General features: G+C 48.2%; 1 protein-coding gene across 4 annotated transcripts in view; it reads right to left on the bottom strand.

The window, feature by feature from the left end:
- Window positions 1–12,466, bottom strand: part of LOC106577339 (paladin) — a 173,770-nt gene that overhangs the window by 75,957 nt on the left and 85,347 nt on the right. For all 4 annotated transcript variants that reach the window (XM_082964976.1, XM_082964975.1, XM_082964978.1 and 1 more), the window contains 3 exons: window positions 11,588–11,767; window positions 8,848–9,012; window positions 1,991–2,151 (listed from right to left, as the gene is read on the bottom strand). In XM_082964976.1, coding sequence (XP_082821102.1) covers window positions 1,991–2,151; window positions 8,848–9,012; window positions 11,588–11,767 — 506 coding nt within the window. The remainder of the gene's footprint in view (window positions 1–1,990; window positions 2,152–8,847; window positions 9,013–11,587; window positions 11,768–12,466) is intronic.

Here is a 12,466-nt window from a genome sequence, read left to right as displayed (position 1 = left end):
GAGAACAGAAAGAAGAGAAAGCAGAAAGAAGAGAGAGAGAGAGAGCAGAAAGAAGAGAGAGCGAGAGAGAGAGCAGAAAGAAGAGAGAGCGAGAGAGAGAGCAGAAAGAAGAGAGCGAGAGAGAGCAAGAGAAAGAGAGCAGAATGAACAGAGAGAGCGAGAAAGAGAGAAAGAGAGAAAGAACAGAGAGAGAGTGTTATTGTGTTTTCACAGGAGAAATCCCATCTATTTTGTCAATATTGCCTTTATGTAGGTCACAACATAGGAAGACAACATTGACCTGGAATGAGACAGACAGTAATAAGAGACAACTGGTTACTAATATCATATCTGTGTCCCAACTTGCACCCTATTCCCTATGTAGTGCACTACTTTTGACCAATGGCGGTTGGGAAACATGGGTCTAAAACAAACCAGCCCACCAGGGAGTTCCAGAGTACAGAGATAAATCCCACACCCAGGAGGCCTGTTCTGCTCCCTGTCTTTATCACCAGATAACTAGGTCTTTACTGTGTACACACACACACACACACACACACACACACACACACACACACACACATATATGTTAAAAAGGCACAATCAAACATTTTCTTTGTTGACGTTATAGGGGTCATCCCTCAGATCCAGATGGTTGTGTGGGAAGGAGAGGGGACATGTACACATGTCTGGAGAGGACTGGAGCTGGCTGTTCATTACATCTCAATACAAGCTTTGGCTCCTCTGATCTGATTACTAACAGGATGCTACAGGAGGCCTTCCCAAGTGGCACTCTATTCCCCATAGGGCCCTGGACAAAGTAGTGCACTAGATTTATCAAATGGCATGCCATTTAAGACGCAACCGATCTCTCCTCCCTCGCCTCTCCCGAATGCAGAGGGGGCAGAGAGAGAGCAGAGAGAGAAACTGAAATTGAATTGAGAGCAGAGAGAGAGAGCAGAGAAAGAGAGAGAGCAGAGAAAGAGAGAGAGCAGAGAAAGAGAGAGAGCAGAGAAAGAGAGAGAGCAGAGAAAGAGAGCAGAGAAAGAGAGCAGAGAAAGAGAAAGAGAGCAGAGAGAGAAACTGAAATTGAATTGAGAGCAGAGAGAGAGAGCAGAGAAAGAGAGCAGAGAAAGAGAGCAGAGAAAGAGAGCAGAGAAAGAGAGCAGAGAGAGAGAGCAGAAAGAGAGAGCAGAGAGAGAGCAGAGAGAGAGAGCAGAGAGAGAGAGCAGAGAGAGAGAGAGCAGAGAGAGAGAGCAGAGAGAGAGAGAGCAGAGAGAGAGAGAGCAGAGAGAGAGAGAGCAGAGAGAGAGCAGAGAGAGAGAGAGAGCAGAGAGAGCAGAGAGAGAGAGAGCAGAGAGAGAGAGAGCAGAGAGAGAGCAGAGAGAGAGCAGAAAAAGAGAGCAGAGAAAGAGAGCAGAGAGAGCAGAGAAAGAGAGCAGAGAGAGAGCAGAAAAAGAGAGCAGAGAAAGAGAGCAGAGAGAGAGCGAGCAGAGAGAGAGAGCAGAGAGAGAGAGCAGAGAGAGAGAGCAGAGAGAGAGAGCAGAGAGAGAGAGCGAGCAGAGAGAGCAGAGAGAGAGAGCAGAGAGAGAGAGAGAGCAGAGAGAGAGAGAGAGCAGAGAGAGAGAGAGCAGAGAGAGAGAGCAGAGAGAGAGAGCAGAGAGAGAGAGAGCAGAGAGAGAGAGCAGAGAGAGAGAGCAGAGAGAGAGCAGAGAGAGAGAGAGCAGAGAGAGAGCGCGAGCAGAGAGAGAGAGCAGAGAGAGAGAGCAGAGAGAGAGAGAGAGCAGAGAGAGAGAGAGCAGAGAGAGAGAGCAGAGAGAGAGAGAGCAGAGAGAGAGAGAGCAGAGAGAGAGAGCAGAGAGAGAGAGAGCAGAGAGAGAGAGCAGAGAGAGAGAGCAGAGAGAGAGAGCAGACAGCATGTTGCATTGTGTCAATAAGAAAAAAAAAGAAACTAATCACTCATTAAAATATTCCAAAAAGAAGGAGTGAAAAAGAGGAAGTGACTATGAACCTGTAGAGTGGCATGGTGAACAGAGGTCTCCTGTAGACCTCCTCTGTGACGTTGATGTCCTCCTCACAGGTAATGGTCATCCTCTGAGGCTCGCCCTTGAAGTGCTCGATATCGTTATACACGTAGAAAACGTTATCGTTCAACTTGGCAAAGTCGTGGAGCTAGAGAAACCAGAGAGCATCACACCATTATTACTGACGTTAGGAAACACTGCGGCTGATTTTACCTGCTTTGTTTGTTCATTGTAATGATTTTTCTTTCTTTAACTAATATCATTTTGATCCAATATATCTACTTGTCTTGAGTATGGGAATTGCAGAAATGATGGAATCTCGAAGTGCTAGCTAGTCAGCCGACTGTTTGCATTTAAAAGATGCATTCTTGAGACAGCTTGACGTTTCACCAGCCAAAGCGTAAGAGAACTGCACTGCTGAGATGGCAGACGACTGCCTTGTAATGAGGATGACTAGAACTCTGGACTGATGTGTGGAGAGCTTTTAGCACCCGATTCTGCAGCAGAGGAAACATCACCCAGGTGGGTGTTACACGGGGCTACTGGAGGAGTCGAACAACTTCTGAGGATAAATCTAGCACCACAGCCATTACCAACCCTGTCCCTACCATCCAACCCTGTCATTACCAACCCTGTCCCTACCTTCCAATCCTGTCATTACCAACCCTGTCCCTACCCTCCAATCCTGTCATTACCAACCCTGTCCCTACCCTCCAACCCTGTCCCTACCCTCCAACCCTGTCATTACCAACCCTGTCCCTACCCTCCAACCCTGTCATTACCAACCCTGTCCCTACCATCCAACCCTGTCATTACCAACCCTGTCCCTATCCTCCAACCCTGTCATTACCAACCCTGTCCCTACCCTCCAACCCTGTCATTACCAACCCTGTCCCTACCGTGCAACCCTGTCATTACCAACCCTGTCCCTACCCTCCAACCCTGTCATTACCAACCCTGTCCCTACCATCCAACCCTGTCATTACCCACCCTCTCCCTACCCTCCAACCCTGTCATTACCAACCCTGTCCCTACCCTCCAACCCTGTCATTACCAACCGTGTCCCTACCCTCCAACCCTGTCCCTACCCTCCAACCCTGTCATTACCAACCCTGTCCCTACCCTCCAACCCTGTCATTACCAACCCTGTCCCTACCGTGCAACCCTGTCATTACCAACCCTGTCCCTACCCTCCAACCCTGTCATTACCAACCCTGTCCCTACCATCCAACCCTGTCATTACCCACCCTCTCCCTACCCTCCAACCCTGTCATTACCAACCCTGTCCCTACCCTCCAACCCTGTCATTACCAACCCTGTCCCTACCCTCCAACCCTGTCCCTACCCTCCAACCCTGTCATTACCAACCCTGTCCCTACCCTCCAACCCTGTCATTACCAACCCTGTCCCTACCATCCAACCCTGTCATTACCAACCCTGGCCCTACCCTCTAATCCTGTCATTACCAACCCTGTCCCTACCCTACAATCCTGTCATTACCAACCCTGTCCCTACCATCCAACCCTGTCATTACCAAACCTGTCCCTACCCTCCAACCCTGTCATTATCAACCCTGTCCCTACCCTCCAACCCTGTCATTACCAACCCTGTCCCTACCATCCAACCCTGTCATTACCAACCCTGTCCCTACCCTCCAACCTTGTCATTACCAACCCTGTCCCTACCCTCCAACCCTGTCATTACCAACCCTGTACCTACCATCCAACCCTGTCCCTACCCTCCAACCCTGTCATTACCCACCCTGTCCCTACCCTCCAACCCTGTCCCTACCCTCCAACCCTGTCATTACCCACCCTGTCCCTACCCTCCAACCCTGTCCCTACCCTCCAACCCTGTCATTACCAACCCTGTCCCTACCCTCCAACCCTTTCATTACCAACCCTGTCCCTACCCTCCAACCCTGTCATTACCAACCCTGTCCCTACCCTCCAACCCTGTCATTACCAACCCTGTCCCTACCCTCCAACCCTGTCATTACCAACCCTGTCCCTACCCTCTAACCCTGTCCCTACCCTCCAACCCTGTCCCTACCAACCCTGTCCCTACCCTCCAACCCTGTCATTACCAACCCTGTCCCTACCATCCAACCCTGTCCCTACCCTCCAACCCTGTCATTACCAACCCTGTCCCTACCGTCCAACCCTGTCATTACCAACCCTGTCCCTACCGTCCAACCCTGTCATTACCAACCCTGTCCCTACCCTCCAACCCTGTCCATACCAACCCTGTCCCTACCCTCCAATCCTGTCATTACCAACCCTGTCCCTACCCTCCAACCCTGTCATTACCAACCCTGTCCCTACCCTCCAACCCTGTCATTACCAACCCTGTCCCTACCCTCCAACCCTGTCATTACCAACCCTGGCCCTACCCTCCAACCCTGTCATTACCAACCCTGTCCCTACCCTCCAACCCTGTCATTACCAACCCTGTCCCTACCCTCCAACCCTGTCCCTACTGTCCAACCCTGTCATTACCAAACCTGTCCCTACCCCCCATAACCCTGTCCCTACCCTCCAACCCTGTCATTACCAACCCTGTCCCTACCATCCAACCCTGTCCCTACTGTCCAACCCTGTCATTACCAACCCTGTCCCTACCCTCCAACCCTGTCCCTACCCTCCAACCCTGTCATTACCAACCCTGTCCCAACCCTCCAACCCTTTCATTACCAACCCTGTCCCTACCCTCCAACCCTGTCCCTACCCTTCAACCCTGTCATTACCAACCCTGTCCCTACCCTCCAACCCTGTCATTACCAACCCTGTCCCTACCCTCCAACCCTGTCCCTACCCTCCAACCCTGTCCCTACTGTCCAACCCTGTCATTACCAACCCAGTCCCTACCCTCCAACCCTTCCGCTACCCTCCAACCCTGTCATTACCAACCCTGTCCCTACCATCCAACCCTGTCCCTACTGTCCAACCCTGTCATTACCAACCCTGTCCCTACCCTCCAACCCTGTCCCTACCCTCCAACCCTGTCATTACCAACCCTGTCCCAACCCTCCAACCCTGTCCCTACCGTCCAACCCTGTCCCTACCCTCCAACCCTGTCCCTACCCTCCAACCCTGTCCCTACCCTCCAACCCTGGCCCTACCCTCCAACCCTGTCCCTACCCTCCAACCCTGTCATTACCAACCCTGTCCCAACCCTGTCCCTACCGTCCAACCCTGTCCCTACCCTCCAACCCTGTCCCTACCCTCCAACCCTGTCCCTACCCTCCAACCCTGTCCCTACCAACCCTGTCCCTACCAACCCTGTCCCTACCCTCCAACCCTGTCATTACCAACCCTGTCCCTACCCTCCAATCCTGTCATTACCAACCCTGTCCCTACCCTCCAACCCTGTCCCTACCGTCCAACCCTGTCATTACCAACCCTGTCCCTACCCTCCAACCCTGTCATTACCAACCCTGTCCCTACCCTCCAATCCTGTCATTACCAACCCTGTCCCTACCCTCCAATCCTGTCATTACCAACCCTGTCCCTACCCTCCAACCCTGTCCCTACCCTCCAACCCTGTCCCTACCGTCCAACCCTGTCATTACCAACCCTGTCCCTACCCTCCAACCCTGTCCCTACCCTCCAACCCTGTCATTACCAACCCTGTCCCTACCCTCCAATCCTGTCATTACCAACCCTGGCCCTACCCTCCAACCCTGTCATTACCAACCCTGGCCCTACCCTCCAACCCTGTCATTACCCTCCAACCCTGTCCCTACCCTCCAACCCTGTCCCTACCCTCCAACCCTGTCATTACCAACCCTGTCCCTACCCTCCAACCCTGTCCCTACCCTCCAACCCTGTCATTACCAACCCTGTCCCTACCCTCCAATCCTGTCTTTACCAACCCTGGCCCTACCCTCCAACCCTGTCATTACCAACCCTGTCCCTACCCTCCAACCCTGTCATTACCAACCCTGGCCCTACCCTCCAACCCTGTCATTACTAACCCTGTCCCTACCCTCCAATCCTGTCATTACCAACCCTGTCCCTACCCTCCAATCCTGTCATTACCAACCCTGTCCCTACCCTCCAACCCTGTCCCTACCCTCCAACCCTGTCATTATTAACCCTGTCCCTACCATCCAACCCTGTCATTACCAACCCTGTCCCTACCGTCCAACCCTGTCCCTACCGTCCAACCCTGTCATTACCAACCCTGTCCCTACCCTCCAACCCTGTCCCTACCGTCCAACCCTGTCATTACCAACCCTGTCCCTACCCTCCAACCCTGTCATTATCAACCCTGTCCCTACCGTCCAACCCTGTCCCTACCGTCCAACCCTGTCCCTACCGTCCAACCCTGTCCCTACCGTCCAAAGCCCAAGTCACTATAGGCGCCCAACTCGCCTGGCGCCCAGCTCGCCCGGCGCCCAACTCGCCTACCATCAGAATACAGGTAGATGCCTTCAACATGCGCAAGCTACAGACATGATGTATGTTTGTTTTACTGGTCAAGCAATTTAAGAAAACATTTTTGTTTACTTGTAACCTGCAATTCAGGTTTTAGCTGCCAAGTATGGCCTACATGTCAAATGGAATAAACTACTACTACTAACACATATAGTAGACTCTAGAGACTTACTGGGAACACTATCTGTAGTGTAGACAAGCTGTTTACTGCTGGATCAAGAGGGACTATCTGTAGAGTGGACAAGCTGTTTACTGCTGGATCAAGAGGTACTATCTGTAGAGTGGACAAGCTGTTTACTGCTGGATCAAGAGGTACTATCTGTAGAGTGGACAAGCTGTTTACTGCTGGATCAAGAGGGACTATCTGTAGAGTGGACAAGCTGTTTACTGCTGGATCAAGAGGTACTATCTGTAGAGTGGACAAGCTGTTTACTGCTGGATCAAGAGGTACTATCTGTAGAGTGGACAAGCTGTTTACTGCTGGATCAAGAGGTACTATCTGTAGAGTGGACAAGCTGTTTACTGCTGGATCAAGAGGGACTATCTGTAGTGTAGACAAGCTGTTTACTGCTGGATCAAGAGGTACTATCTGTAGAGTGGACAAGCTGTTTACTGCTGGATCAAGAGGGACTATCTGTAGTGTGGACAAGCTGTTTACTGCTGGATCAAGAGGGACTATCTGTAGAGTGGACAAGCTGTTTACTACTGGATCAAGAGGGACTATCTGTAGTGTGGACAAGCTGTTTACTGCTGGATCAAGAGGGACTATCTGTAGAGTGGACAAGCTGTTTACTACTGGATCAAGAGGGACTATCTGTAGTGTGGACAAGCTGTTTACTGCTGGATCAAGAGGTATTATCTGTAGTGTGGACAAGCTGTTTACTGCTGGATCAAGAGGTATTATCTGTAGTGTAGACAAGCTGTTTACTGCTGGATCAAGAGGTATTATCTGTAGTGTGGACAAGCTGTTTACTGCTGGATCAAGAGGTATTATCTGTAGTGTAGACAAGCTGTTTACTGCTGGATCAAGAGGTATTATCTGTAGTGTAGACAAGCTGTTTACTGCTGGATCAAGAGGTACTATCTGTAGAGTGGACAAGCTGTTTACTACTGGATCAAGAGGGACTATCTGTAGAGTGGACAAGCTGTTTACTGCTGGATCAAGAGGGACTATCTGTAGTGTAGACAAGCTGTTTACTGCTGGATCAAGAGGTACTATCTGTAGTGTAGACAAGCTGTTTACTGCTGGATCAAGAGGTACTATCTGTAGAGTGGACAAGCTGTTTACTGCTGGATCAAGAGGTACTATCTGTAGAGTGGACAAGCTGTTTACTGCTGGATCAAGAGGGACTATCTGTAGAGTGGACAAGCTGTTTACTGCTGGATCAAGAGGGACTATCTGTAGTGTAGACAAGCTGTTTACTGCTGGATTAAGAGGTACATTGGGTTTATTAGTATGAGGAGGCCAGTATATTGATAGATAAAGAGGTTTATTAGTATGAAGAGGCCAGTATATTGATAGATAAAGAGGTTTATTAGTAGGAGGAGGCCAGAATATTGATATATAAAGAGGTTTATTAGTAGGAGGACAGTATATTCACAGATAAAGAGGTTTATAGGAATATTAGTAGAAGGAGGCCAGTATATTGATAGATTAAGAGGAGGTTTATAGGTTTATTAGTAGGAGGAGGCCAGTATATTGATAGATTAAGAGGAGGTTTATAGGTTTATTAGTAGGAGGAGGCCAGTATATTGATAAAGAGGTTTATTAGTAGGAGGAGGCCAGTATATTGATAGATTAAGAGGAGGTTTATAGGTTTATTAGTAGGAGGAGGCCAGTATATTGATAGATAAAGAGGTTTATTAGTAGGAGGAGGCCAGTATATTGATAGATTAAGAGGAGGTTTCTAGGTTTATTAGTAGGAGGAGGCCAGTATATTGATAGATTAAGAGGAGGTTTCTAGGTTTATTAGTAGGAGGAGGCCAGTATATTGATAGATAAAGAGGTTTATTAGTAGGAGGAGGCCAGTATATTGATAGATTAAGAGGAGGTTTCTAGGTTTATTAGTAGGAGGAGGCCAGTATATTGATAGATTAAGAGGAGATTTCTAGGTTTATTAGTAGGAGGAGGCCAGTATATTGATAGATAAAGAGGAGGTTTCTAGGTTTATTAGTAGGAGGAGGCCAGTATATTGATAGATAAAGAGGAGGTTTCTAGGTTTATTAGTAGGAGGAGGCCAGTATATTGATAGATTAAGAGGAGATTTCTAGGTTTATTAGTAGGAGGAGGCCAGTATATTGATAGATAAAGAGGAGATTTCTAGGTTTATTAGTAGGAGGAGGCCAGTATATTGATAGATAAAGAGGAGGTTTCTAGGTTTATTAGTAGGAGGAGGCCAGGTCACCTCCTTCCTGATGGTGAGCTCCAGGTTCTCCACCGTCTCCTCCTTGTCCAGGCCATGGAGATTCTCATGGAGGTTCTCCTTCCTCCGGGGGGTGTATGGAACAAAGTTCTCCTCCAGGTGCAGGAACACCACCGGTTCCTCACGCACACAGAAGAACATCACCTCCTGGGAAGAGAGGAGAGAAATCACTGCCTACATTTAAAAAGAGTCAGTAATTAATATGATGATGCAGACAGGGGAAACCTGATCCTAGATCAGCCCTCTAAACCCAGATCGTTTTTGAATACGGGCCCAGGAATAATAAGGATTCAACAGGCCAGTTATTTGGTTCTAGAATCTGTAAAGCTTTGTTCCAAACCCAATTGGAAACATTCCGTTGTCATTTGACATGTACCACATGAGTCAGGAATTGATCATGAACTCGCTGCTATATAATTAAGTTGATTTCATTTGGATTACAGTGAGTTTCCATACTGGACTCACGACCCTGAGAGATATTCTTTATTTTCCATCATTCCACATGGGGTTGAGTTCCAAATGGCACCCTATTCCCTATACAGAGCCCTATGGGCCCTGGTCAAATGGCACCCTATTCCCTATACAGAGCCCTATGGGCCCTGGTCAAATGTAGTACACTATATAGGGAATGGGGTGCCATTTGCCAAACAGCCAGGGTGTGTGTTTGCGCTTAGTGGCACCTGAACCCTCAATATTTATCCACGACACAGAAAGACACCAGGCGGAAGAGAAGATAGCGAGACAGACAGAGAGAGACAGAGAGGAGACTCAGTGAGCATAGTCTTGCTATTGAGAAAGGCCACCGAAGGCAGACCTGGCTCTCAAGAGAAGACAGGCTATGTGCACACTGCCCACAAAACTGGTGGAAACTGAGCTGCACTTCCTAACCTCCTGCCAAATGTATGACCATATTAGAGACGCATATTTCCCTCAGATTACACAGATCCACAAAGAAATCAATCTAATTTTGATAAACTCCCATGGGTGAAATACCACAGTGTGCCATCACAGCAGCAAGATTTGTGACCTGTTGCCACAAGAAAAGGGCAACCAGTGAATTTTTATTTGACCTTTATTTAGCTGGGCAAGTCAGTTAAGAACAAATTCTTATTTTCAATGATGGCCTTGTTCAGGGGCAGAATAACAGATTTGTACCTTGTCAGCTTGGGGATTCGAACTTGCAACCTTTCGGTTACTAGTCCAACGCTTTAAACACTAGGCTACCCTGAAGAACAAACCCGTTGTAAATACAACCCATATTTATTTATTTATTTTCCCTTTTGTACTTTGACTATTTACACATCGTTACAACACTGTATATATACACACACACATGACATTTGTAATGTCTTTATTCTTTTGGAACTTCTGTGAGTGTAATGTTTACTGTTAATTTTGATTGTTTATTTCACTTTAGTTTATTATCTATTTCACTAGCTTTGTCAATGTTAACATATGTTTCCCATGCCAATAAATCCCTTTGAATTGAAATTGAGAGACAGACAGAGATACAGAGACAGAGATACAGAGAGACAAAGACACACAGAGAGGAAGACAGAGAGACCGAGACAGAGAGACAGAGACACGCAGAGAGGGAGACAGAGAGAGAGAGAGAAAGAGAGACAGAGAGACAGACAGAGAGAGACACACAGAGACAGACAGAGAGAGACACACACAGAGACAGACAGAGAGAGACACACAGAGACAGAGAGAGACACACAGAGACACACAGAGACAGACAGAGAGAGACAGAGACACACAGAGACACACAGAGACAGACAGAGAGAGACAGAGAGAGACAGAGACACACAGAGACAGACAGAGACAGACAGAGACAGACAGAGAGAGACAGACAGAGAGAGACAGACAGAGAGAGACACACAGAGACAGACAGAGACAAACAGAGACAGACACACAGAGACAGACACACAGAGACAGACAGAGAGAGACACACACAGAGACAGACAGAGAGAGACACACAGAGACAGAGAGAGACACACAGAGACACACAGAGACAGACAGAGAGAGACAGAGACACACAGAGACAGACAGAGACAGACAGAGACACACAGAGACAGACAGAGACAGACAGAGAGAGACAGAGACAGAGAGAGACAGACAGAGAGAGACAGACAGAGAGAGACAGACAGAGAGAGACACACAGAGAGAGACACACAGAGAGAGACACACAGAGACAGACAGAGACAGACACACAGAGACAGACACACAGAGACAGACACACAGAGACAGACAGAGAGAGACACACAGAGACACACAGAGACACAGAGAGAGAGACACACAGAGACAGACAGAGACAGACAGAGAGAGACAGAGACACACAGAGACAGACAGAGACACACAGAGGCAGACAGAGAGAGACACACAGAGACATACAGAGACAGACAGAGAGAGACAGACAGAGACACACAGAGACAGACAGAGACACACAGAGACAGACAGAGACAGACAGAGAGAGACACACAGAGAGAGACACACAGAGACACACAGAGACACACAGAGACAGACAGAGACACACAGAGACACACAGAGACAGACAGAGACACACAGAGACAGACAGAGACACACAGAGACAGACAGAGACACACAGAGACACACAGAGACACAGACCTATGGGTCAACAGTAGTGCACTATGAAGGAAATAGAGTTCCATTTGGGATGCAGCCACAGTGAAAACATCCCCCCTGAAGGCAGTGCACTAACCTCATGCCCTTGACTCTGTAGTCTTTGGAGGACCTGTTTGAAGCCATTCAGGCTGGGCTGGCCCATGCCGTACAGCGGGTAGCTTCCTTTCACCTGGCGGTAGTTTGGCGCTCCGTAGCTGCCTGTAGTGTTGAGGACGTCAGCCTTGCTGTACACGTCCTGGACCATGAAGAACTCACCCTACAGACATACAGTACAGTCAATCAAACAATCTAATACATGCATTTAGAAATGCAATTTTTCCATCAACAGTTGTTGTTGGGGGTACAGTAGAGTCAGTATGGAGAACACTTAAAGGGAACTTACATACCTGCCCAGGGACTACGGCTGCAAATTAGCTTTTGGCTAACATCATTTACATGGATGTTGCATTATTGTAATATTGATGTTGATTAATGTGCATTGTCCCCAAATAAATAAATAAATAAATAAATACCTACCAGGACTTCATAACACATTTATTCAAGGTGGTCTTTATAGCATCAGTGTGAAATGAGCAACATTAGCGATTAGCAACAATAGTAGGAGACTTTTATGTTGAAGGGGACCTCCGATACCACTTTTGTGGATAACCGTTAATGTTGCTCGTTTCACACTGATCTCTGTCGCCTCGTCATTCATTATCAGATGTCCATCCTTGTTTAAAGCCGTCAGGTGAAACCGTAGTGATCTATGTGAGTAAACCAACTCCTCGGTAACAATAAGGGTCTGGGCCTGCCTGAACAGCTCTCTGACAGGTGATAGGAGGATCAAAAAGACCAATGGGAGAGCTGACAACGCTCCACTCAACGGCCACACAAGATGATAACAACAACATCAATGTGAAGTTTGTGGGCTATACTCGGCCTTGTCTCAGGATGGTAAGATGGTGGTTGAAGA

Source organism: Salmo salar, chromosome 18 (assembly GCF_965601325.2).
Source record: "Salmo salar chromosome 18, fSalSal1, whole genome shotgun sequence".
Classification (NCBI taxonomy): domain Eukaryota; kingdom Metazoa; phylum Chordata; class Actinopteri; order Salmoniformes; family Salmonidae; genus Salmo; species Salmo salar.
The sequence above is the reverse complement of the archived record's forward strand: the minus strand, read 5'-3'. Positions and strand labels throughout refer to the sequence as shown.